General features: G+C 44.0%; 1 protein-coding gene across 1 annotated transcript in view; it reads right to left on the reverse strand.

Annotated features, from left to right (window-relative positions):
• Window positions 1–494: 494 nt before the first annotated feature.
• The window catches only part of LOC311099000 (gelsolin-like), a 29,114-nt gene continuing 3,792 nt past the window's right edge, over window positions 495–25,816 (reverse strand). Inside the window, exons 2-17 of the mRNA XM_084139590.1 lie at window positions 25,388–25,575; window positions 23,531–23,685; window positions 9,851–10,012; window positions 9,327–9,476; window positions 8,751–8,840; window positions 8,331–8,463; window positions 7,961–8,049; window positions 7,469–7,684; window positions 6,991–7,124; window positions 6,553–6,643; window positions 5,837–6,007; window positions 2,992–3,166; window positions 2,519–2,634; window positions 2,234–2,311; window positions 2,052–2,112; window positions 495–1,652 (exon numbers count right to left, since the gene is read on the reverse strand). Coding sequence (XP_083995716.1) covers window positions 1,492–1,652; window positions 2,052–2,112; window positions 2,234–2,311; window positions 2,519–2,634; window positions 2,992–3,166; window positions 5,837–6,007; window positions 6,553–6,643; window positions 6,991–7,124; window positions 7,469–7,684; window positions 7,961–8,049; window positions 8,331–8,463; window positions 8,751–8,840; window positions 9,327–9,476; window positions 9,851–10,012; window positions 23,531–23,685; window positions 25,388–25,568 — 2,163 coding nt within the window. The 5' untranslated portion in view covers window positions 25,569–25,575 and the 3' untranslated portion in view covers window positions 495–1,491. The remainder of the gene's footprint in view (window positions 1,653–2,051; window positions 2,113–2,233; window positions 2,312–2,518; window positions 2,635–2,991; window positions 3,167–5,836; window positions 6,008–6,552; window positions 6,644–6,990; window positions 7,125–7,468; window positions 7,685–7,960; window positions 8,050–8,330; window positions 8,464–8,750; window positions 8,841–9,326; window positions 9,477–9,850; window positions 10,013–23,530; window positions 23,686–25,387; window positions 25,576–25,816) is intronic.

The raw sequence follows: 25,816 nt of genomic DNA on the forward strand, positions 1-25,816 counted from the left end.
GACGTGAGAGAACTTGGGAAGGTTGAACACCAGACGGGCTGCGGCATTCTGGATGAGTTGTAGGGGTTTAATGGCACAGGCAGGGAGCCCAGCCAACAGCAAGTTGCAGTAATCCAGACGGGAGATGACAAGTGCCTGGATTAGGACCTGTGCCGCTTCCTGTGTAAGGCAGGGTCGTACTCTCCGAATGTTGTAGAGCATGAACCTACAGGATCGGGTCACCGCCTTGATGTTAGCGGAGAACGACAGGGTGTTGTCCAGGGTCACGCCAAGGCTCTTCGCACTCTGGGAGGAGGACACAATGGAGTTGTCAACCGTGATGGCGAGATCATGGAACAGGCAGGAAGAAAGAGGTTGTGCTGATGTTAGAAGTGTGATACACTGGTCTGCTGACATTCCTATCCATGTGGCCTCCTGTCAACATAGAAAATGGAGGCTACCAACATATCCTAATTTCTAGAGTTGTTCTACCACAGTCCACAGAAGAAACACAATCCTTTAAAACACTAGGAATTTATTTAAAATCCATCTGTACTAGCATTTCAGAATCATCAAAAATCATGTAAAAAAGAGATGACATATTTATTCAGCTAGATGCACTACATATACAACAGTATGTGGACACCCCATCAAATGAGTGGATTTGGCTATTTCAGCCACACCCATTGCTGACAGGTGTATAAAATCGAGCACACCGCCATGCAATCTCCATAGACAAACAGTGGCAGTAGAATGGCCTTACTGAAGAGATTAGTGACTTTCAACGTGGCACCGTCATAGGATGCCCCTGCCACCTTACGTCAAATTTCTGCCCTGCTAGAGCTGCCCCGGTCAACTGTAAGTGCTGTTATTTTGAAGTGGAAACGTCTAAGAGCAACAACGGCTCAGCCGTGAAGTGGTAGGCCACACAATTGGGATGAATTGGAAAGCCGACTGCGAGCCAGGCCTAATCGCCCAACATCAGTGCCCGACCTCACTAATGCTCTTGTGGCTGAATGGAAGCAAGTCCCTGCAGCAATGTTCCAACATCTAGTGGAAAGCCTTCCCAGAAGAGTGGAGGCTGTTATAGCAGCAAAGGGGGGACCAAATCCATATTAATGCCCATGATTTTGGAATGAGATGTTCGATGAGCTGGTGTCCACATACTTTTGGCCATGTATTGTATCTTGTTAAAATGCAGCATGCATCACATACCAAGACGAAGTGCAAAAAATACATTTTGGATTCAATACACTAGGCCTACTGGAGTGAGAAAGCTCCCAAATATATGCTCTAACAGGAAATTAAAAAAAACATGCTAGGCAGACGTTTCATACAGCTCTAAAAACGACAACATTATGGCATTTTTTCAAGCTAGAGTTACAGAGCAGTGTACTGCACTGCACTGGTACATAATAGAGGCAGAAACTCCCAAACAGCAGTGCAGGGGAGTGGCAAGGGAATGGGTATGGGCAAGTGGCAGATAGGTAAGGGGGTGGTGGAGTTTGGCATTTAGAAGAGGGCATGGATTCTCCCCAGAGGGTCTGTTTCCCACATTTTAGGGTCCCAAGCCTGGAACCAGCCAGTGAAGGTTGGGGGTTCAGCACCCTGTTTGATGGTGGCGATGGACAGCCCTCTGCGTCCAGAGGGGTCTGAGTCCACATAGTCCTTAGCTAGAGAGGGAGATGGAGGGAGGGAGCATAAACATTATTCCTATATATTGACAGTCCAAGTCTCTAGCTAAAGAGAGAGACCAGAAATACAGTACTGTTATGTTATTAACTCACAAAAGGCACTCATATGGTTTGATGCAGAACATATTTGTATGAAGGCCACAGAAAGTGGAGCTTTAACCATAGGCTGAAACCAATGTCCAAGTTCAACTGTATACAATGGTGAGCGTCGGAGGGAGAAAACAACCTTTTACAAATATAAAGGTCATCCTTTGATTATATAGCTAGATACAGTGGGAGTCATAAGGTAACTTATGTTCTTCTTAATCAGTTGTGACCCCTGTCTGGGTCCTGAGTAGGGACCACTGTAAAAGTTTGTTTCCCTGCGTGTTCTCGTACCTATTTTGGGTGCTCCAGTCCTCTCTTCCGCATTCGCATCATTGCCGATCCAGAGGAAGATCTGGTGGGAGGCCACACATGCTGTTAGCTTATAGACTTTCAGATTCACTCTGCATTGTTTTTTGAGAGCAGAAGATGAACAAGCTTGTGAATTATGATGATGATGGGGGAGCTTCACTCACCTGGTCCCAGGTGTCCAGCAACATGACATCATCAGTGGCCAGGTCAGACTGTTGGAAGTCTCCAGGAACCTCTTCCACCTGATGATTGGAGGATTACAATACAGCACTGTGGAACATGGGCACATTGGACTTTTGCTTTGTAGTATTCTACTTTGTATTACCTATGCAATTTTCTCTCCTTCTGAGTGACACTGAATTTCTGATTGGGGTTGAATTAAGTAGTCATCAATCTATCCAAGAGTGACACGCTATGTAAGACACACTCAACAACACTCCATCACTTACGCTGAGGCATCCGGTCTTGTTGGAGCAGCCAAACAGGCGTGGAGGTTTGACCATGTTCTGCAGACTTTTGGAGGTCTGGTACTCCTTCTTTCCTCCAAGGGCAGACCAGAAACCAGCTAGCACAGGAAAGACCAGCATAGATTCATTTCACTAGTTCTTTGGAACTGTAGTGTTTTGTTGTGATATATTAGGATGTGGGATGTTATCTATTTCCTGTGTTATTTAGGGGCACATTTCAATTGTCTAAAGTTGTTTCCTCTCATTGTAACCTTTCCTTCATCAACACTGATCTGAAAAAGGTAGATTGTCAAGCAAATACATGAGAGGAAGCCACCACCAAATAGCCTTTACCTATCCTGTGATTTCAGCCTAGTGTAGATGAAGGAGATAAGGCAAGAAGAGGAAGACACGTTGGACTATTGAGATGCACCCCACTAATACAATAAAGATGGAACACTTCATGAAATCCTTACCTGGCTCCTTGCCCTCGGACACATCACTGGCACTGCCACCCAGGATGCCCACCACATGCTTGGCGGCGGCCATTTCCTCCTCGCTGGCGCCCACCCCCCTCCACACAAACATGGCATCAGGAGATTTGAGCACAAACACGTCATTGGCATTCAGGAAGGAAGCGGACGGCTCTACCTGACAGGGAGAAAAGACAAGAGGTGATCAGAAGTGGTCTGGTAAAAGTAGAATCGTACTTCTTATACTACACTGTTTCTACACTTCTACTATATTACACTCTTAGATGTTCTTCTAAGGGCCTGTCCAGCCTCCACCCACACCGATGGTTATTATCTCCCATCTTTTTTTTGTGACCAACTGTCATAAAATTCTGTCAGCCGGTTATTGTCATGCAAAAGTAGGCCGGTCTCACAGTAATTGACCGTTAATTAACATAAACACGTTTAGCATCTCCAGGCCTCCACACATACAAGCCACTGATGCGCTCCTTTGGAACATCTACATTGAAAAAAGTCTAATAAATCAATTTAATATACACCATAACAATAAATCCATTATTTATTTTAGGCAGGTCTAAAGAAACATTATGATATGAAGAAAATGTATTCCAGAGGAACAGAATATGAGTTGGCCTACTGTAGGCCGTAATCTTGTTCATTTAGCAGACAAGATATGCTTATAAATCCCATGCCATTATTTTATATTATATGACTTTATAGTAAGCTGAATAAAATAGAAAGGATATTTTTCCCATTCCATTGTGAGTGTGCATATGAAGTGGCTATGTTGAGCATAAAAGTGATCATTTGAAACAGGTCCTATACACTAGATTTAGAGTTATTTGGTAACTTTAGTTGTGAATGATAAAAACCTTAGAATGTCTTAGAAATCAAAACATATATGGGCTGCATGATGTGACTATTGGCTATTTGTCACGTCTCCTCCCGTTGCTCCCCTCCGGCGCTCTGATTCGCCGGTCTACTGAGCCACCGGTCTGAGCGCACCACCTCGGCAACACCGGAATGGAAACCCAACGCACCCTAATCACCTCCAGCGCACCTGCACCTGCAAAAGCTTGCACTCTGTTTCTTGCCTCAAAGCTGTGCATGTTGTTCTCTCATCAAGTGATCATATTTTCACCCATCAGACTATTTTCAATTTAATCTTGTCTTTACTAACTCACTCGAATAGCGAATGGAGGCCGCTTTCATGCCTGTTCGTTTTTCAATCGTGCCAGGTAGGCTACTCCGGTTATTTCACTCCATTCATCAAACACTGTTTGAGGAGCATGCAGCCTCTCGCTGCGCGACAGGTGATATTCCGTACAAACTCTGTATGCCATGGAGACTCCAACATTGTTCCTGAAGGTACCCAGTGCTTAATTTGGGAAACCAAGTGAAATCTGTTTTGGAACATCAATAATAACATGTTTTCACAATGAAACATATTTCATTAAACTTGACAGCCCTTCTCTCTGCGCACTCGAGAAAGGAATGAAGGAGAGAGGGGATGAGATGGAAATGCACGGTGGTGAGATATTCTGTAGCTAAAGGTAATGTCAGCCTATTAATTAATAAAAAATATAAAAAATTCCCTATTACTAGGCTATTCCAAATCAAATACAAATTCACTATACTTGTAGGATAACTCTATAAGCCGCCCTGCACAATCAATGAACCAACAGCATCGCCTAGGCCTATACAGTATGTTCTCTCCCAGACTCATGGATATAACTTTTGGAGCATAGCATAAGGTAACCAGTCCATCCAGTATGCATAATAATATAGTCCACACTCAAAGGCGATTACTCAAATTTGTTTAATTTTGGAGTATAGGCTAGACCAATTATGTACCAAGGACATCTTAAATCTGTTTTTTAAATGTTTTCCTGACATGCATAATATGCGGTAGGCTATTTATTGTACAATGGCACAATCAATATTTTAAATCAGGTATTTTTCCAGGCTTGGGCTCATATATAGGCCTATGCGTATGCATAAGCTCTAATATGCGTTTGGATGTTTTGAATTAATCATCACCTTAGAAAGTGCTGTCCATTTCGTTGTGTTAGGCTTTGAAACAACATCCACAATGACCATGTTTTCCACTCAGTTTCAACCTGTTTTTGAACTTCTTTCTTCAAATTGATCAAAAGCATGATACTGTTTTGCTGATAAGTGTTTGATGTGATTTTTAATTGAATTTGCATTGATGTCAGAGTGGTTAGAGGGACAATAGAGCCCTAAGTACCAGGCCATTAGCAACCTGATGGTCGTTAGCTGGTTGGGTACTACCAAGCATGTCCAGAGTGCATAAGAGGAGATTACCGTTACTCAACTGTCACATGGAATTTTACTGCAGTCATGACTCATGACTGCTGGTGTGGCAGTAATATGATTAACCCAACAGCCCTAGTTACAGCCCTAGTTACGGGTACAGGTATAACATTCAAAGTCATATTAATTCAGATATATTCATATATTCAGTTATCATATTTGCATTTCATATTTTCACATATTTTCTTGTACCCGTGGGCTGCCGCTCAAATTATTATTTTTTAAATAAGGAGAAATGCATACAAAGATAAAGAACAGTATCAACAGTTTTGTAATATTTTGCATGCAAGGAAAATAAACAAAAAAGGCTCCCCCTTCCCAACCCATTCCCCCCAACCCCCTCAGTCCCCATCCTCCCTCCCCACCCGGAAACCATGTTTCCCACCCCTTCCCACCCCGCCAAGCCCCCCTCTTCCATCTTAATAGGTAATGGTATCATAATATACCCCTGTTGAACCCGACCTGACTTATCTTTCCCTCTCCCTCACACATAGACACACTGAGAACTCACCTCTACAGCTCGTGTAGCACGGGTGGAGGACTGGCGAATGTGGAAGAGGCGTGTGCTGCCAGTTCCTGTCTGTCCCCCTTTACGGGACGTCCCTCCAATGTGGACCATCATGGGCTTGTCCTGGAACAGGCTCATCAGGTGGGGGGGTTCCTGGCCCTGGGTCACACGCACCTGTAGGGGGAAGTAGATGAACATGGACACTTAATGATAATGATGTAGATTAACAAAACCCATTCTAAAGTGATGGGTCATTCTGTTGATTTCATGAAAATTGAGGCAAAGATTGCTTTCCTTAATATACTGAACTGTCATGATGTAACATTTAGTGCTAATATGGTGGTACCCATTAAAATGTTTAACACAAAACTGCTTGAAAAACCCAACTGGAAGCAAAACAAAGAGTGACTGCCCTCTGCTGGTCAGTATCAAAACCTTTCCACACAATTATTCAGTCTATAAAAACAGGACAAAATGCACAAGAGGTTCAATAATATGACCTCATTTGTTAGAGACTTAAATGACTGGATACCAACGCAGCAGCTGCCCTTGCCCTTTATGAACCACAATAAATGCAACGGCTTGACAACCTTTGGTCTATTAACGTACAGTGCTTTGTCCTGTGCCCTTTCGAATAAGAACTTCACACCGCCATAGCTATTGACTGTGCGTGGGAGTGTTGGGGACAGGAAGATGAGCTGGAGAGGATAGAGACCCACCTGAACAGGGGCTCCTCCCATAGAGTCATCCAGCTTCACTGTCATGAAGGCAGAAGCAGCCAGCTCATCCTGGGTGCACTTCAGCCCCTGCCTGATATATACACACACACACACACACACACACGGATACAGATAAAAAAAACACACACAAACCAACAAACATGTTAACCACACCTTTTTTGTCATGCTCATTTCAGATACATCTTTCTTTATGAACTAGATCAAGGTGGACACGTGGAAGTGTTTCAGAATAGGGTTAGGTAAAATGCCCCCTTTGTGTAATTAATTTGTTGTACACAAACCTGGTGTCGATGTCATTTGCACTGACCAGGTGCACAGTAGATAATTAGGTGTAGGTGATGTCATTTGCACTAACTAGGTGTAAATAAATGACGTCATGTTTACAGCATAGTTGTGGATGATGTTTAATGTACTGACCAGGTGTAGATGATGTGCTGCTCCCTGCCTCCCAGTCTGTAGCTGTAGAGGATGAGGTAACAGTCTCCTCCATAGAACTGGCCGTAGGAGGAGGGATCCACAGCCACTTTATCACCATCCTCAACACGCCAGATCTGAAACCAAAGCAATAGTTAGGGGTGCTCACTCACAATATAATTTTCAACGTTTATGTTTCTGCCCTGATTTGTTATGAAAGTGCCCAGCACCCTGACTGCCACTTCAAAACGTTGTATTTTCCTGGACGTTCCCAAATTTAAGATGATAGAAACACAGTAAAGTCCAAAGACTTAGTTCAGGGGTCTGAAACATACGGGTGGTGGGCCACATCTGGCCCGCAAGTCGATTTAATACGGCCTACAATTGTCTTTGTAAAGATAAACAGCCAGACCCTGGGCAAAATGAGTTTGAGACCCTTGACTTAGTTATTTCCATTGTAGTCCAGTATTATGTGTTTTACCTGGACTTTGCCTTTGCCATCATCCACCATGCCATGCTGGGCGGCCATGTTGTTGTTGGAGTGGAGGGAGGAGGCGTCGAAGGGCACCTGCTCCACCTTGGCAATGCGGCCGATGCTGTAGGCCTTACTGGGGCCCGTGGTCTGGTCCTTGTCCTTCCAGTCACTGAAGAACTGCTTGAACAGAGTGGTCTCGCCTCCTGCTGGAAGTACCTGGATCTGCAGGGCCAAAGAAGAAATAAGAGTTTTGTTCACCATAAACCACAATTTCATCTCACGTTCGTTCCAATAGCCGAGTGATAAATGACATTTGGAAGTATGGTTACGTGAGACTATCAATCTTTTTTTATATTCATTATTTATTTTTTTAAGTGGACATGGCTAACAAAATTTTGAGCATTGCCTGGTAGTGCCTGAGCAAGACCTGGCAATGGTCAAAATGTTTTAGTCCATGCTCATTTCAAAATTAAACTTCACGTTATTCCATCAGTGTACCTGTGTCTTATTGGAGTAGCCTTTCTCTTTGATGAACTGCTGGGCTGCTGACATGGCTGCTTTACGCTCCGATGTGTTGGCCTTGGGTCCTGTGATGGGGGGACAGATAGGGATGCTAAATTATCAACACAACTCAACAGACAATCGCTAAAACAAATACGTAAAGAGAGAACTCTGAAAAGAATGTTGTGAAACATTACATGTTGAGGTAGCCATATATGCCCCAAAACTATTTTTGACCAGATGGAGCTGTTTCCAGAAGTTGCATCTTTTCCGACAAACGACTTGCTTTGTCGAAGTGCGTCACATGATGATCAATATCCTGGCAAATGTTTTCAAAAGCAGAGTGGAGAGGAGAGGAGTAGCCTACCTTTCCATATAAAGACGTTCTTGTCCACTCCGTTGTCCAGGATGTAGCACTCCTCAGCGGTCAGCATGGCCTGTTTGAAAGGGCTGGAGGAGGCCACCACTGATGACTTCATAGAGCCAGAGGCATTGGAGATCTACAAAACACAGGGATTAGATATCAATAGATACATACATTTATCCTGTACATATATTGACAGTTCTCCCTTGAAAAATAATGTATTCTTCTCTATGAATTCCCATGTATAAATAAGGGATCAATATGGAATCAACAAATAGATACAACATCAGAGATCAACAATATGTGAGAACTGAAATGGACAACACCATTATCAAGAGAAGAGAACAATGAGATAGGAACAACAACAACGATAACAAATCATGATGCTGATGCTAAACAACAAAGTGCAGTAAAATCAGTTACCATGTAGAGGGCACCCTTCTTCCTGTTGGAGGTGTCCACCTTCTCATCATCGGGTGTGCCAGGGGGGATACTGGGTTTGGGCCCCAGAGCCTAGGAGGATCCAACATGGAGGATTAGCTTCATACAGAAACACAGAGCAGCCCTGTTCCAGGCCCCATACACATGCATGGCCAGTCTCTCTTTTCTCTTCTTATTCACTTTCTCACTTTATCTTTCTATTTTTTCTCTCTCATTAGTCTGATTAGAGACATTGCCATATACTTGTTTGGGGGGGCCCAGTTTAGCAAAAGGCTATGGCACAGAAGTGGTACAGGGCACAAAAAAGGCATTTGTACCCATCTGCATTCCCACGGTGAGGGCGATTTCAATAACCAGGAAACTCCTCAAAAATGTATAGCACCATTTTATGATATGTTATACAGTAATTCCCACATCCAATGATGAATATTTGAATGCTGTTTGAATGTTACTGTACGTGTATAAGTATGTGTGTGTGTGTGTGTGTGTGTGTGTATGTGTGTGTGTGTGTGTGTACGTTGGTACATGCATGTGTGTGTGTGTATCCCTATCTTTCACCTCAGTAAGTGCCTGTGGCTCAGCCCCTTCCTCCACCATGTGGAGTTTGGCCCTGCCGTTCCTCTCATTGTCCCTGATGTCAATGGCCACCTGGGAGGCCTTCAGACGCTCAAAGCGGTTACACTCACTGCCACACCACTGGTAGATATCCTGGGGAAGAGGTAGAGTGGAGAAGATTCAGCTATGTGATTTCTGGTGTACATCATTTTTGCTTCTCATGTTACTTAGCTATAGCCCTTCAGGCGTGAACTCCTATTTTGAGATGCCTAACTTGAAATGTTATGCAAATAATAATTGACATCAATGCATGATTTACACAGAAATGTGAGGTGCTGTAAATATGAGTTCATGTTAATGATGATCATTTCACCAATTCTACAGACTACAGAGTCCCTTCAATGGTGTAGCCACATCATTTTGCTCATCATATAACTTAGCTAATAGCTCTGACTCCAGCTTTCAAATCCCTATATCTATATACACAGGTGTACATTTCACGAAGGCTGTACTGTGTAGAGTCTTACCTTTCCCAGGTCCACGATGAAGCAGTCTCCCTGGTTGAAGCTAGCCCAGGACAGGGCCACCTCTGTGGCTCGGATGGCCCGCCTCCCCTTGATGTGCAACAGGCGCTTCACACTCACGTCATTGGTCACAACGTGCTGGAAGCCGGAGGCCACGCCCCCTTGCTGTGATGGGAGGGGTCAAATTAGGGGAACGAGTAAAGAGGAGATCAGAGGCTTTTTTTTTGGTGTTGGGTCTTTCTATAAACTAGGGTACCAGTGAACTGTTTGGAGCTGTTACAAAGTCATTAGTGATAATGTACCTTTTTTTTCTCATGTGAATACATTAAGATATAAAGGGGGAACATAGATACATTCAATATAATTCATGAGTTGAATAAAAACCTATGTTTAAACACTACCTTTCTTTCCTTACATTTATGATACTGCTGTTTGTCGTTCTATCATATACTAAGCATTTAACAATTGAATTACATATTGCACTTGATCCTGTAAAATTCCTGGATATTGCTGTTGGACTCCTTTTTGTATGGAGATCTCGGAAGTGCACTGTAACGTGTAACATTTCGTATATCCCTATGTTAAGGTGTGAAAACAGTTTTCATGGGCACACATATCCCAAATAATGTATGGGTTGCAAAATAAAATGCTTCTAACAGAAAGAGTACTGTAACTTTAACAAGATGAATCATACAAAACTCAATACTGTCATTATAGGGGTTCTTTAATAATTATGCATAACAGTTGTTTGATGCGCTTTTGATGTCTAGCTGTTTAGTTATGTGGGGAAATTATCGTGCAACATCAGCTGATTCAAGAAAGGATTTTCTGAATGACAGTCAAGTGATAAAGAGCTGGTGTGATACTGCAGGCGATTGATGTTGATTAATGTTGACCTGGAGAATTGACAGAAGATTTTGGTGTCTATGTTGTTAAGGCAGTCAAGATAATTAGCCTATGTTGTGGACAACATTTTGTCAAGATTCCTGAGGTAAGATTACGGTCCGTGTACATTTTGATAGTTTGCATATAAAACCAAAAAACTTGATGTTTCGTTTTTCACATGGGTGGGTTTAAATATGGAATTCCTGTCATTGGTTAAGTGCACAGCCAACAGTTCCTGTCCTTTCAAAGTAGGATGTCACCCTTCTAACGCCATTCTATTAATCTATTATCTATAAATTATTTGATTAATAGCTGCCCATACCGTGCCACAGTGCCAAGATAAGGTATGATTTTTACATTTCTGCAGAAGATTTAGTGTGTATTGACTTCTTAATTAACTGTTGTTACTGTAAATGGTTAGCTGACTGATATAGCCTATCTACCTAGCTAACCATTGGTAATCTTATTCAATGATGCTATACAGCCAAAACAACAGTATCTATTGCTAGACTAGAGATATTCCCCTAGCTATAGTTAGTCAGTGGTTGCACATCTAACTAGCTGGAATGAAGCAAGGGTGTGAATAGTACACATGTAAATATATCCTTTCACTGTTTACAGCAGGTCTCCAACTACCCGAATTACCGCCACACCGGCAGTCATGAGTCATGACTGCAGTAAAATTCCATGTGACCATTGAGTCATGATAATCTCCTCTTATGCACTCTGGACATGCGTTGGTAGTACCCAACTCAATAATGATCATCAGGTCGCTAATGGTACTCAGGGCTCTATTGTCCCTCTAACCACTCTGACATCAATGCAAATGCAATTAAAAATCACATCAAACACTTATCAGCAAAACAGTATCATGCTTTTGATCAATTTGAAGAAAGAAGTTCAACAACAGGTTGAAACTGAGTGGAAAACATGGTCATTGTGGATGTTGTTTCAAAGCCTAACACAACAAAATGGACAGCACTTTCTAAGGTGATAATTAATTCAAAACATCCATAGGCCTTTATAATATATAGGCCTATGCATAAGCTCTAATATGCCTATGAGCCCAAGGCCGGAAAAAACTATACATAGCCTACCGCATATTATGCACAGCAGAAAAACATTTCAAAAACGGATTTAACCCCCTAGAGCAAATCTAAGTTACATAACAAAAATATCCCCATCAAAATCTGTCAGTTTAAGATAGAGAGCTAGAGCTGTGTTTGTCAGACCATGAGACATCCCTAAAATCGGTCTTCTCACAAAAACGCCTGTAGTGTCCGAACGATTAGTATCAGGAGACTCGTCTAAAGTTGGTACCGTCGATGTGCCAACTTCTGTTTGGTAGCGTCCAAACCGTTTGGGCTACAAACTAATGGAGCCCCACTGTGGAAAGGGGAGATTCTCACGTTTTGCTCTACGACCCCCCACAAGTGTCACGGGTCTGAAGGTAACCGGTACCGGTTTTAAAAAACAAACGGAAGTATGAAGGTACTTTTGTGCCTACCCAAAAAAAGGGGTTAAATACTGTATGTGTAAAAAATATATATATATATATATTTCCAGAGTTTTTTATATGTCCTATATATATTTTATATATTATTTTATACCTAAAGGGGTCCTACATTTCCAAATCAAATTGCTAAATTATCCATAGTATGACCATCTAAAAACAATTATATATGTCAAGCTTTATCTCTTTGTTCAATTAATTAATCAGTAGTAAGACTCACCACTCTGGACGTTGTGTCACGTTCGCTTAAGGAGGAGGACCAATGCGCAGCGTTGAATGCGTACATATTATTTATTAAACAGATCACCCGATCAAAACAACGAACGAAACGTGAAGTCCTTCGATACACACCAACCAAAAGGAACAAGAAACCACAACACAAAGTGAAAAGACCGATAGTTAAATATGGCTCCCAATCAGAGACAACCAGCTGACACTCGTTGCCTCTGATTGGGAGTCACTCAGGCCAACATAGATATACAAAACATAGACTTACACACCCTGGCTCAACATAACATAGTCCCCAGAGCCAGGGCGTGACAGTACCCCCCCCCAAAGGCGCGGACTCCGGCCGCGCCAAACAACCACAACAGGGGAGGGACCGGGTGGGCACTCCGCCTCGGCGGCGGATCCGGCTCCGGACATGACCCAGGCACGGGTTGTGCTGGACTGACGACACACACCCCTGGCTTGATGCGTGGAGGAGGAACGGGCCGGACCGGGCTGACGAAGCGCACCCCTGACTTGGTGCGGGGAGCAGGAATGAGCCGGACCGGGCTGACGACGCGCACCACTGACCTGGTGCGGGGAGCTTGGATGGGCCGGACTGGGCTGGCGACGCGCACCACAGACTTGGTGCGGAGAGCAGGAATGGGCCGGACAGGGCTGACGAAACGCACCATAGACTTGGTGCGGAGAGCAGGCACGGGCCGTGCCGGACTGACGACGCACACCACTGGCTTGGTGCGGGAAGCTTGGATGGGCCGGACTGGGCTGGCGACGCGCACCACAGACTTGGTGCGGAGAGCAGGAACGGGCCGTGCCGGACTGACGACGCACACCACTGGCTTGGTGCGGGAAGCTTGGATGGGCCGGACTGGGCTGGCGACGCGCACCACCGACTTGGTACGGAGAGCAGGAACGGGCCGGACAGGGCTGACGACGCGCACCACAGGCTCGGTGCGAGAGGCAGGAACAGGCCGAACCGTACTGGGGACACACGCCACTGGCCCTATGCAGGGATCAGGAACGGGCCGGACCGGACTGGTAACACACCCCAGTACCTCTCGCCGTGCCTCCACACTTTCCCTCTCCTCTGTGACCAGTGGCCCCCTTAACCTGGCGGCCTCCTCTTCACACCCGCTGGACCGCTCCATCGCGGCCTCCGGCTGCCCCGTCGTCCACGTCGTGAGCCCCCCCCTAAAAATCTTCTGGGGTTCTCTCCTCCCCGTGGACCAGGCCTCCCTAGCTCTCGCCAGACTCTCGATCCATTGCTTCATAGACCAGCCTCTCTCCTCTTCACTTAGCGTGGCCCAGCCGAAACTCCTACTCCCCTGATCCAAGGTCCTTCCTCTCTCCTCTTCACGCTGCTTGGTCCTGTCTTGGTGGTTTCTTCTGTCACGTTCGCTTAAGGAGGAGGACCAATGCGCAGCGTTGAATGCGTACATATTATTTATTAAACAGATCACCCGATCAAAACGTGAAGTCCTTCGATACACACCAACCAAAAGGAACAAGAAACCACAACACAAAGTGAAAAGACCGATAGTTAAATATGGCTCCCAATCAGAGACAACCAGCTGACACTCGTTGCCTCTGATTGGGAGTCACTCAGGCCAACATAGATATACAAAACATAGACTTACACACCCTGGCTCAACATAACATAGTCCCCAGAGCCAGGGCGTGACACGTTGGTTAATTTTAACAGTGAATTTGAACAGTGAAATGTTTTGACTAGGGATTATCTATGCATCCAACAACAAACAAAACAACAGGATATTATTTCAAGAATATGAAGAAGAGATTAATAGAGTTAAAGGTGTATTTCAGGATATCAAAAGGATCTTAGGTGGAGATTTTAATTCTGTATCTAATTTGATGATTGACAGATATCCCCCTCCTAACAGATCCAGCATTGTTAATCCTGAGTTTAATAATCTATGTCTTGGTCTTGGATTATTCGATATTTGGAGATCTAAATATCCTGATGAAAAGGACTTCACTTGGTATAACAAGGACATGTCCAGACAGTCAAGAATTGACTTCTGGTTGATTTCTAATCATTAGATAACACTGTAGTCAAGGTATCCATTGAACCATCAATTCTTACTGATCATAAAGCTATATTCTTATCTTTAAATATTAATGGCTCTGAAGTTAATCAACCGAATCGGAGTTATTGGAAATGCAATAGTAGACTGTTGGAAGATGATAATTTCAAGATGGATGCCAAAGATATTATACAAGAAAATTGGAGGAAAGCCCAGCTATTTAAGTCTTAAGGGAAATATTAGGAATTAATGAAGTATGAAATAAGTCAAACAGCCATGAAGAGAGGTAAAGAAATTGCTGAATTTAAAAGATTGAGGGAAGAGAAACTTGTTAAGGAAATACTTTCTCTAATCTTTATGGAGGACCTTGATGAAGAAGGAAAGGGTCAGTTATTTTCTTTACAACTAGAAATGGACTGAATGTATGAAGAGAGAGAAAATTGAGCATTTGTAAGATCAAGAAGGAAATGGTTGGAGGAAGGTGAAAAAAACACAAAATACTTTTACAATTTAGAGAGAAAGAATTCTGAATTTACCTCTGTTCATAAGCTTAATATACCCAAAGATATTTCAAAATATGTTTCAGAATTCTATGGTAATCTTTACACCAGTAATGTCTGTCCTACTAGTGACATGTCTGCCTTTCTAGACTCTGTCAAAGACTATGCAAAATTCATAGATGAAGACTTCCAAAAGTCTTGTGATGAATTTATTTATATTAATGAAATAAAACAAATGTATCAGCAAGTTAAAAGAGAACAAATCTCCAGGGAATGATAGCCTTACTAGTGAATTCTATAAATATTTTCAGGAGGATATTGTTGAATTTATATTTAATGTTTTTAAGGAGGCAATTGATTTAGGGGTCCTGCCTGTTTCTTTATGACATAAGGCCTCATTTCTGTAATCCCCAAATCAAACAAAGATCCTGTGATGTTAGAAAATTGGAGACCAATCACATGAATGAACACTGATGGAAAGCTACTTGCATCCATCTTTGCTGAAAGACTTAAAAAGGTCTTGACCAAATCATTGATGATACCCAGTCTGGTTTTATGAAGGGCAGACATACAGTGGGGAAAAAAAGTTTTTAGTCAGCCACCAATTGTGCAAATTCTCCCACTTAAAAAGATGAGAGAGGCCTGTAATTTTCATCATAGGTACACGTCAACTATGACAGACAATTTGAGGAAAAAAAATCCAGAAAATCACATTGTAGGATTTTTAATGAATTTATTTGCAAATTATGGTGGAAAATAAGTATTCGGTCACCTACAAACAAGCAAGATTTCTGGCTCTCACAGACCTGTAACTTCTTCTTTAAGAGGCTCCTCTGTCCTCCACTCGTTACCTGTATTAATGGCACCTGTTTGAACTTGTTATCAGTATAAAAGACACCTGTCCACAACCTCAAACAGTCACACTCCAAACTCCACTATGGCCAAGACCAAAGAGCTGTCAAAGGACACCAGAAACACAATTGTAGACCTGCACCAGGCTGGGAAGACTGAATCTGCAATAGGTAAGCAGCTTGGTTTGAAGAAATCAACTGTGGGAGCAATTATTAGGAAATGGAAGACATAAAAGACCACTGATAATCTCCCTCGATCTGGGGCTCCACGCAAGATCTCACCCCGTGGGGTCAAAATGATCACAAGAACGGTGAGCAAAAATCCCAGAACCACACGGGGGGACCTAGTGAATGACCTGCAGAGAGCTGGGACCAAAGTAACAAAGCCTACCATCAGTAACACACTACGCCGCCAGGGACTCAAATCCTGCAGTGCAAGACGTGTCCCCCTGCTTAAGCCAGTACATGTCCAGGCCCGTCTGAAGTTTGCTAGAGTGCATTTGGATGATCCAGAAGAGGATTGGGAGAATGTCATATGGTCAGATGAAACCAAAATAGAACTTTTTGGTAAAAACTCAACTTGTCGTGTTTGGAGGACAAAGAATGCTGAGTTGCATCCAAAGAACACCATACCTACTGTGAAGCATGGGGGTGGAAACATCATGCTTTGGGGCTGTTTTTCTGCAAAGGGACCAGGACGACTGATCCGTGTAAAGGAAAGAATGAATGGGGCCATGTATCGTGAGATTTTGAGTGAAAACCTCCTTCCATCAGCAAAGGCATTGAAGATGAAATGTGGCTGGGTCTTTCAGCATGACAATGATCCCAAACACACCGCCTGGGCAACGAAGAAGTGGCTTCGTAAGAAGCATTTCAAGGTCCTGGAGTGGCCTAGCCAGTCTCCAGATCTCAACCCCATAGAAAATCTTTGGAGGGAGTTGAAAGTCCGTATTGCCCAGCGACAGCCCCAAAACATCACTGCTCTAGAGGAGATCTGCATGGAGGAATGGGCCAAAATACCAGCAACAGTGTGTGAAAACCTTGTGAAGACTTACAGAAAATGTTTGACATGTGTCATTGCCAACAAAGGGTATATAACAAAGTATTGAGAAACTTTTGTTATTGACCAAATACTTATTTTCCACCATAATTTGCAAATAAATTCATTAAAAATCCTACAATGGGATTTTCTGGATTTTTTTTCCTCGTTTTGTCTGTCATAGTTGACGTGTACCTATGATGAAAATTACAGGTCTCTCTCATCTTTTTAAGTGGGAGAACTTGCACAATTGGTGGCTGACTAAATACTTTTTTTCCCCACTGTACAGTACCAGTCAAAACTTTGGACACACCTATTTATTCAAGGGTTTTTCTTTAATTTGACTATTTTCTACCTTGTAGAATAATAGTGAAGACATCAAAACTATGAAATAATACATATGGAATCATGTAGTAACCAAAAAAACGGTTTAAAAAACAAACATATATTTTAGATTCTTCAAAGTAGCCACCCTTTGCCTTGATGACAGCTTTGCACACTCTTGGTATTCTCTCAACCAGCTTCACCTGTAATGCTTTTCCAACAGTCTTGAAGGAGTTCCCACATATGCTGAGCTCTTGTTGGCTGCTTTTCCTTCACTCTGAGGTCCAACTCATCCCAAACCATCTCAATTGGTTAGAGGTTGGGTGATTGTGGAGGCCAAGTCATCTGATGCTACTTTGAAGAAACTCAAATATAAAATATATTTTGATTTGATATGAATCCTGTCCCAGCGGTTCCTCACGGATGGTAAGACTCACCCCTGCGCGTTTTTCTCACGACGGCTGTCCTCGGCGGAGCGGAATTACGACGTGGGGAACTGTGAGCTGCTAGCGGTCAAGCTCGCCCTGGGGGAGTGGAGGCATTGGCTAGATGGGGCCGCCCATCCATTCGTCATATGGACTGACCTTAAGAACTTAGCCTACATTCAGGAGGCCAAGAGGCTCAACTCGAACCAGGCCAGGTGGGCGTTGTTCTTCCCCAGGTTCCGGTTCAAGATCTCATACCATCCGGGGTCGAGAGGAACGACCCCATTGTCCCCAAAACCCTGATTCGTGGGGAATCAATAGGCTGGTCAGAGCAGCGCTACGGCGGGAGCCCGATCCGGGTGGAGGTCCATCAGGGAGGATGTACGTACCTAAGGCTGCGCGCTCACGACTGCTTCAGTGGGCGCACGCATCCGACCTCACCAGCCATCCGGGGGGCGCCAGGACGTTGGAGTTCCTGCGTAGGAGGTTCTGGTGGCCATCAGCTGAGGGGGATACGCGCGTCTTTGTGGCTGCTTGCCCGGTGTGCGCACGCACGAAGAGCTCACGTCAGCCCGCGGCAGGGCTGCTCCGACCCCTGCCTATCCCCAAGCACCCCTGGTCCCACATCTCGCTGGATTTCATTTCTGCCCTACCACCCTCTGATGGATACACAGTCATCCTGGTCGTTGTGGACCGGTTTTCGAAGGCTGCCCACTTCATTCCCCTTCTCAAACTCCCGTCGGCCCGGGAGACAGCTAAGTTGGTGGTGCAGCACGTTTCCCGGGTCCATGGCCTTCCCCAATATGTGGTGTCGGATCGGGGCCCTCAGTTCGCCTCCAGGTTCTGGAAGGCGTTCGCCATGTGCCTCGGCTCCTCCGTCAGCTTGTCTTCCGGCTTCCTTCCCAAGTCGAACGGGCAGACGGAGCGCGTCAACGAGGATCTGGAGGGGGTGCTGAGGTGCTATGCCTCCAGCAACCCAGCTACATGGAGTCAGCGACTGGCATGGGCGGAGTACACCCACAACACCCTTCTCTGCTCATCCACCAGCCTGTCCACCTTCCAGTGCCAATACGGGTACCAACCCCCCCTATTCCCAGAGCAAGAGGAGAAGGCGGCAGTCCCCTCAGTCCAGGCCCACATCAGTCGCTTTTGCCGCACCTGGAGGCAGGTACGGGCGGCGCTTAAGCGGGCCTCGGTCAGGTCTCAACATCAGGCCAACCGCAGGTGTCGCCCGGCCCCGGTTTTTCACCCGGGACAGAGGGTGTGGCACTCCACGCGGGATCTTCCCCTTCGCGTGGAGTCCCCCCGGTTTGACGGGCCATTCAGAGTGGTCCGGCGAGTCAACCCAGTGGCCTACCGCCTGCAACTTCACCCCACCATGCGGGTGCATCCCACGTTCCATGTGTCCCTCCTCAGCCCGTCGCCACCTGTCCCCTGACTCCCCCTCCTTGTCCTGTTCCCCCACTGCGCCTTCGTTGGAGGGCAGCCGGCTTTTACTGTGGACAGGATCCTGGACTGCCGGCGGGTGGGGAGGGGTCTCCAATTTCTGGTGGACTGGGAGGGTTATGGGCCGGAGGAGCGCTCCTAGGTGCCCAGGAGGGACATGCTGGACCCATGGCTGATAACAACATTCCGTCGCCTCCACACAGAGGCGCCGAGGTGAATGGATGGGGCCGTTCGTCGGGGGGGGGGACACTGTTACAGGAGGGGTTCGCAGTTCCGGAGCGACCCACTTGGTGTCATCCTCCAACAAACTTAGGCACCTCCTCACTCACAGTCTGGACTAATCGTGACTAATCCTATTGGTGTAACCTGTGTCTACCTGTTCACCTGTGTATTTATGCCCTCACTTCCCTGTGTTCCCTTGCTCAGTTTTCTCTGCTAGTTTCTCGATGCCAAGCAGTACGAATCAGTGTCTGATCGCGAGACGAATGTACAGGTACTATTTTATCGTGACAAGTCCGTTATTTTGTCACCTGGCTTTGGGACCACCAGTAAAGATCCTTGTTTCACCATCTCTGCCTACTGCCTACTGTCTATCCTGCACCGCACCTGGGTCACACCTCACACCAACCCTTACATTTTTCATGGAAGATTCTTTATCTATAAAATGAAGTGGGCGGAGAACAAACCCCTCTTCACATTGTTTAAGATAGAATTAAAATATTATTTTGAAATTATCATTAAGTGTAAAAACAAAAAAAGGAATAAAACGTTTTGACAAATTGAAAATGTATCTTGATATGTAATACCCCTGTCTGTTAAGTTTATGTACAGTTGAAGTCGGAAGTTTACATACACCTTAGCCAAATACATTTAAACAATTCCTGACATTTAATCCTAGTAACAATTATCTGTCTTAGGTCAGTTATGATCACCACTTTATTTTAAGAATGTGAAATGTCAGAATAATAGTAGAGAGAATTATTTATTTCAGCTTTTATTTACTTCATCACATTCCCAGTGGGTCAGAAGTTTACATACACTCAATTAGCATTTGGTAGCATTGCCTTTAAATTGTTTAACTTGGGTCAAACGTTTTGGGTAGCCTTCCACAAGCTTCCCACAATAAGTTGGTTGAATTTTGGCCCATTCCTCCTGACAGAGCTGGTGTAACTGAGTCAGGTTTGTAGGCCTCCTTGCTCGCACACGCTTTTTCAGTTCTGCCCACAAATTTTCTATAGGATTGAGGTCAGGGCTTTGTGATGGCCACTCCATTACCTTGACTTTGTTGTCCTTAAGCCATTTTGCCACAACTTTGGAAGTATGCTTGGGGTCATTGTCCATTTAGAAGACCTATTTGCGACCAAGCTTTAACTTCCTGACTGATGTCTTGAGATGTTGCTTCAATATATCCACATAATTTTCCTTCCTCATGATGCCATCTATTTTGTGAAATGCACCAGTCCCTCCTGCAGCAAAGCACCCCCACAGCATGATGCTGCCACCCCTGTGCTTCACGGTTGGGATGGTGTTCTTCGGCTTGCAAGCATCCCTCTTTTTCCTCCAAACATAACGATGGTCATTATGGCCAAACAGTTCTATTTATGTTTCATCAGACTAGAGGACATTTCTCCAAAAAGTACGATCTTTGTCCCCATGTGCAGTTGCAAACCGTAGTCTGGCTTTTTTATGGCGGTTTTGGAGCAGTGGCTTCTTCCTTGCTGAGCAGCCTTTCAGGTTATGTCGATATAGGACTTGTTTTACTGTGAATATAGATACTTTTGTACCTGTTTCCTCCAGCATCTTCACAAGGTCCTTTGCTGTTGTTCTGGGATTGATTTGCACTTTTCGCACCAAAGTACATTCATCTCTAGGAGACAGAACGCGTCTCCTTCCTGAGCGGTATGATGGCTGCGTGGTCCCATGGTGTTTATACTTGCGTACTATTGTTTGTACAGATGAATGTGGTACCTTCAGGTGTTTGGAAATTGCTCCCAAGGATGAACCAGACTTGTGGAGTTCTACAAAAAAAATTCTGAGGTCTTGGTTGATTTATTTTGATTTTCCCATGATGTCAAGCAAAGAGGCACTGAGTTTGAAGGTAGGCCTTGAAATACATCCACAGGTACACCTCCAATTGACTCAAATTATGTAAATTAGCCTATCAGAAGCTTCTAAAGCCATGACATCTTTTTCTGGAATTTTCCAAGCTGTTTAAAGGCACAATCAACTTAGTGTATGTAAACTTCTGACCCACTGGAATTGTGATACAGTGAATTATAAGTGAAATAATCTGTCTGTAAACAACTGTTGGAAAAATTACTTGTGTCATGCACAAAGAAAATGTCCTAACCGACTTGCCAAAACTATAGTTTGTTAACAAGAAATTTGTGGAGTGGTTGACTCCAACCTAAGTGTATGTCAACTTCCAACTTCAACTGTACTCTTATTTGTATATTTCTGTTTTTGTATTTGTTTTGTTCATAATAATAAAATAAAAATATTTATTTAAAAAATAAGATACTAACGAGTATCGCGATACTGGTATCATCCCAGCCTTACTATGAGGTCGAAATAACACTCAGAAATAGTGAAAATTATGTCCTTTTGTGTAAGAGCTGTTTGAAAAAGAAATCTGGAATATCAGCCTGTTCAGGTGGGATGGAACTTCTGGCCCACATCATGACATCACAATGTGATCTGATTATAATAGACCAATGACTGTTCATCTGGGTAAGGGGGTGGGCTCTAGACCATCTTATCAGCCAATCAGGGCTGTGTATGTAAATACTCTTAACAATTGTTTCCTAACGCCCACACGATCAAACTGAGCATTTCAAGGCCCAAAGGAGGCTCTGGGAAATAAATGATAAAAAATATATTTTGGCATTATTTTCATTAAATAAACACGCACAGTGATTTATTAGACATACAGCGATGATTTAAAAAATGTTTTACAAAGACTGCATGGGGGCTGTAATAGCTGTCCTTGGGAGAACCTCAATTGCATTTCCTTGATTCAACGCATCCTCTCTCCTCTCCATTGGATGAGAAGGTCAGAGGTCCTTCCCTTGTTTCCCCCATTCCTCACCTCCCTCTGAAAGCACATTGGGGGAGAGGAGTAAAGGTCCCTCCCCTCAGACTGCAATGCACTTTGAAGGAGAGGCAAGGAGTGGAGGAAACAAGGACAGAGGAAGCAATACATTTTTGTTTTTAGACACAGACTTTGCCAGATATGAATATGAAACCAGATTTCCATTTGCAAACCAGAGATATCACTGTCCAAACTACAATTGAACTCAAATAATTTTAGGTTTCCACCATTGATAATTCCTGGTTTTACTTTTCCTCTAAAGCTTGTTGTTACGTTATGTGGCTATTTATGAAATTCCCAAAATGAGAAACAGATCCACTCTCAGGAAGAGAGGTTATCCTGAGAAAAACAGAGAACTTTCCATGGCAGAGAAGCAGCAGTGTTTATTTTCATGGAAGGAATGTTTTATGACTAACAAAGGCTCGCTCTCTCTCTCTCTCTCTCTCTCTCTCTCTCTCTCTCTCTCTCTCTCTCTCTCTCTCTCTCTCTCTCTCTCTCTCTCTCTCTCTCTCGCTCTCTCTCGCTCTCTCTCTCTCTCTCTCTCTCTCTCTCTCTCTCTAGTGTGCAACTCTAAAATAGAAGGAAGACAGTTTCCAGTTTCCAATGGCAAACAGAACTGGGTTAATTACTGTGATCTTTACTGTGGCTTTTGTGGAAACATAAAACAGATGGTGAAAGGAACAACAAGGGGCAAAACTCTCAAACCCCATGGTTGTAGTATTTATGGAGATTTCAAAATGGCTGCCATTGACATGTTAGTTGCAGTGATTACAGTGGCTGTCACGTCTTTAGATGTAAATGAGAAAGGGGCTTCTGATTTGAAGCATTGGAGGAAACCGCATCCAGTTTTTCTATCCACCTGTCCTGTTCAATCTTAATCTCTGATCAATAATGACCCAGTAGCAATAGATGGGTTAGCTGACATCATCACAAAAACGATGCGCACGCTTCAATGGAGCAGAAGTCAGAGTTGTTGTGATTCTGGATGGCCAGATACAGTAGCTACCAGCAATGACAAGAAACTGCCATGTGGGGAATCGTAGGGGACTCGTTTCAGCTAGTTTAATCTTGTTCTTGATACCATGTCTTGTTTTGAGGCATTTTGGCTGATTTAATGCTAATATGGCTCAAATTCGCTAGCTAGCTAACCAACAAGTGTTATGACCAACCCCTCTTGCCCTAACCCTTACCTTTCTAAAACTACTTCCTTATCATCAACTGACTGCTCTCTTTCAAATGACTGCTCTCATTCAAAATGTCTTTAGTGGACCATAAATTGAAAAATAGTTGCTCTCCCAACTCATATCTTTCTGTTTGTTAGTTGAAAGCGACTGACCTGGTACTTGATGCCAGACTTGAAGTAGCCCATGAAGGTGATGGACTCATTGTTCTGGACCTCTCTGAACTGGACCGGCCCTCCGCCCAGGAAGTCATCCAGCTGGGTGGCAAAGATGGCCGCCGCTCCGCTCTCATCCTGAGAACACTCATCACCTGGAGGGAAGAAAGAGAAGAGAGGAGAAAGTGACATCATCCACAGAGAAAGTGACATCCTCCACAGAGAAAGTGACATCATCCACAGAGAATCCTGCATATACGAAAGACTTGCTCCCAAGCATTTGTTAAAAGTGTTCTCATTTGAAATGTGGAGTACAATTCTTTAGCAATTGCTCCAAGCTAACGGAATGAGACTTCATCCCAAGGTTTACATACAAATAATGAGTACAAGAAAATTATTATATTAGAACTGGTTTGATCAGATCCACCAAACACTCCACCAAGAACCAGTCAATCCTCTTGATTAAGGGTAAACATTGCTGTAGTTGGGCCCTAAGGCTCCAACATGGGGTTAAACATGGTTAAACCGTGGTGGGTGGAGTTGTTTGCAATTTTACATTGATCAGATCTGGATCGGGGATGATAGAGCATGTTAGATCTGTAAGGCCGCCGCCACAATAGAGAACTTAAGCCTTGTTAGCAAGGCACCACATAAACATGTCCAGACCAGGCTTGTCTGTCTATTGTGGGTGGGTAAAAACTACCCCAGAACTGGTATGCCATGTGTGTGAGCACAGCTCAGCACGCACATTGGGTTCACTCAAGTTTGTCTTGTTGTAAAGTCAAACTGACAAACTAGAAGTTTATAGAGAGGAGAGATGGAGGGAAGTGAATACAGAAAGAGAAAAAAGAGACAGAGAGAGAGAAGGAAGGAAATGAGAGGAGAGAGTCTTCTAATTTGGTGTTGGCTTTCTTTGAAGATAAGTGCACTTGTATGTAGCCTACCATGCCCAGAAAGATCTTTAGCCAATTGAATTAAGCTAATAGACTAGACAAAAAAAAGGGGGCAAATAGAGTTACACAAATACATTTCAGTAAGGTACCAGGAAGGGGAGTTTCAACATCACTGTTATCATTGCCAAAGCATCATAGTGATGTGTGTTGCTGGAAACGCTTTCTCATGTGGTCTCTTCACTTCAAACCAAGTGTGAGAAAACGGAACATTCTCTGCGCAAGCAATACCTGCTATATATAGATTTACCACAGTGTCTACGTGTAGATTGACAACAGCTATAGGGTGTTAGTGTTTACACACATACACACTCTGAAAAAGTAATGTTTTCTATAAGTGAGTATAACTGATGATTGGGAAAGAATGCAACTTCCACTCTTGTTGAAATTAATAAGGGTGTATTTCAGAGGAGGCTGGTGGGAGGAGCTATAGGAGGACGGGCTCATTGTAATGTCTGGAATGGAATCAATGGAATGGTACCAAACACATCTAACACATGGAAACAACGTGTTTGACTCCGTTCCATTGATCCCATTCCAGCCATTACAATGAGTCTGTCCTCCTATAGCTCCTCCCACCAGCCTCCTTTGGTGTATTTGTCTGTGGGCGTATCTCTACCTCATCCATATGTCCATACTAGTCTGTCTATGTAATGTCTGCCAGTGACCCAGATCCAATATAACCAAATAACTCCTCTCTTTCTCAAAGTAAACATTGATCTAAGATGACTGGATGAAAGCAAGGTCTCCACTACATAGCTTTCTCAAATCCAGTCCATGTCTGATCAGTGGTTACTTTCAGGAATGTGAGTATTATCAAAGCATTTGAATGGGAGTCAATGACATTTCTTCAACATGTAAAGAAATGGCTGTCAAGAGCCTAGTGTATGTAGTGTGTGTGTCTTACCCATCCACATGTGTATGTAGTGGGATGGGGCTGCGGTGGTGTAGAGGAGGATGTATGCGTCTCCTGTGAAGAAGTTGCCGTGTAGGGCCTTGGGGACTGGCTTCAGGTCCATGTTCTCAATACGCCACACCTGCAGCCCTGGCTCCTTCCCCGCAGCCTCAAACTCCTTGTGGGACACCATGATGGCTCTGAGAGAGAGAGAGAGAGAGAGAGAGAGAGAGAGAGAGAGAGAGAGAGAGAGAGAGAGAGAGAGAGAGAGAGAGAGAGAGAGAGAGAGAGAGAGAGAGAGAGAGAGGGGGGGGGGAAGAGAGAGAGGGAGAGGAGGGACGGAATAAAGGAAAGAAAAGAGAGAGGAAGAGAGAACATGATCATATCTCAATGTTCCTCAAAAATTGTGACAGTTTCTAATTTCTAACCTTTATCGTCACT

Source organism: Coregonus lavaretus, assembly GCF_964263955.1.
Source record: "Coregonus lavaretus genome assembly, chromosome: 23".
Taxonomy (NCBI): Eukaryota; Metazoa; Chordata; class Actinopteri; order Salmoniformes; family Salmonidae; genus Coregonus; species Coregonus lavaretus.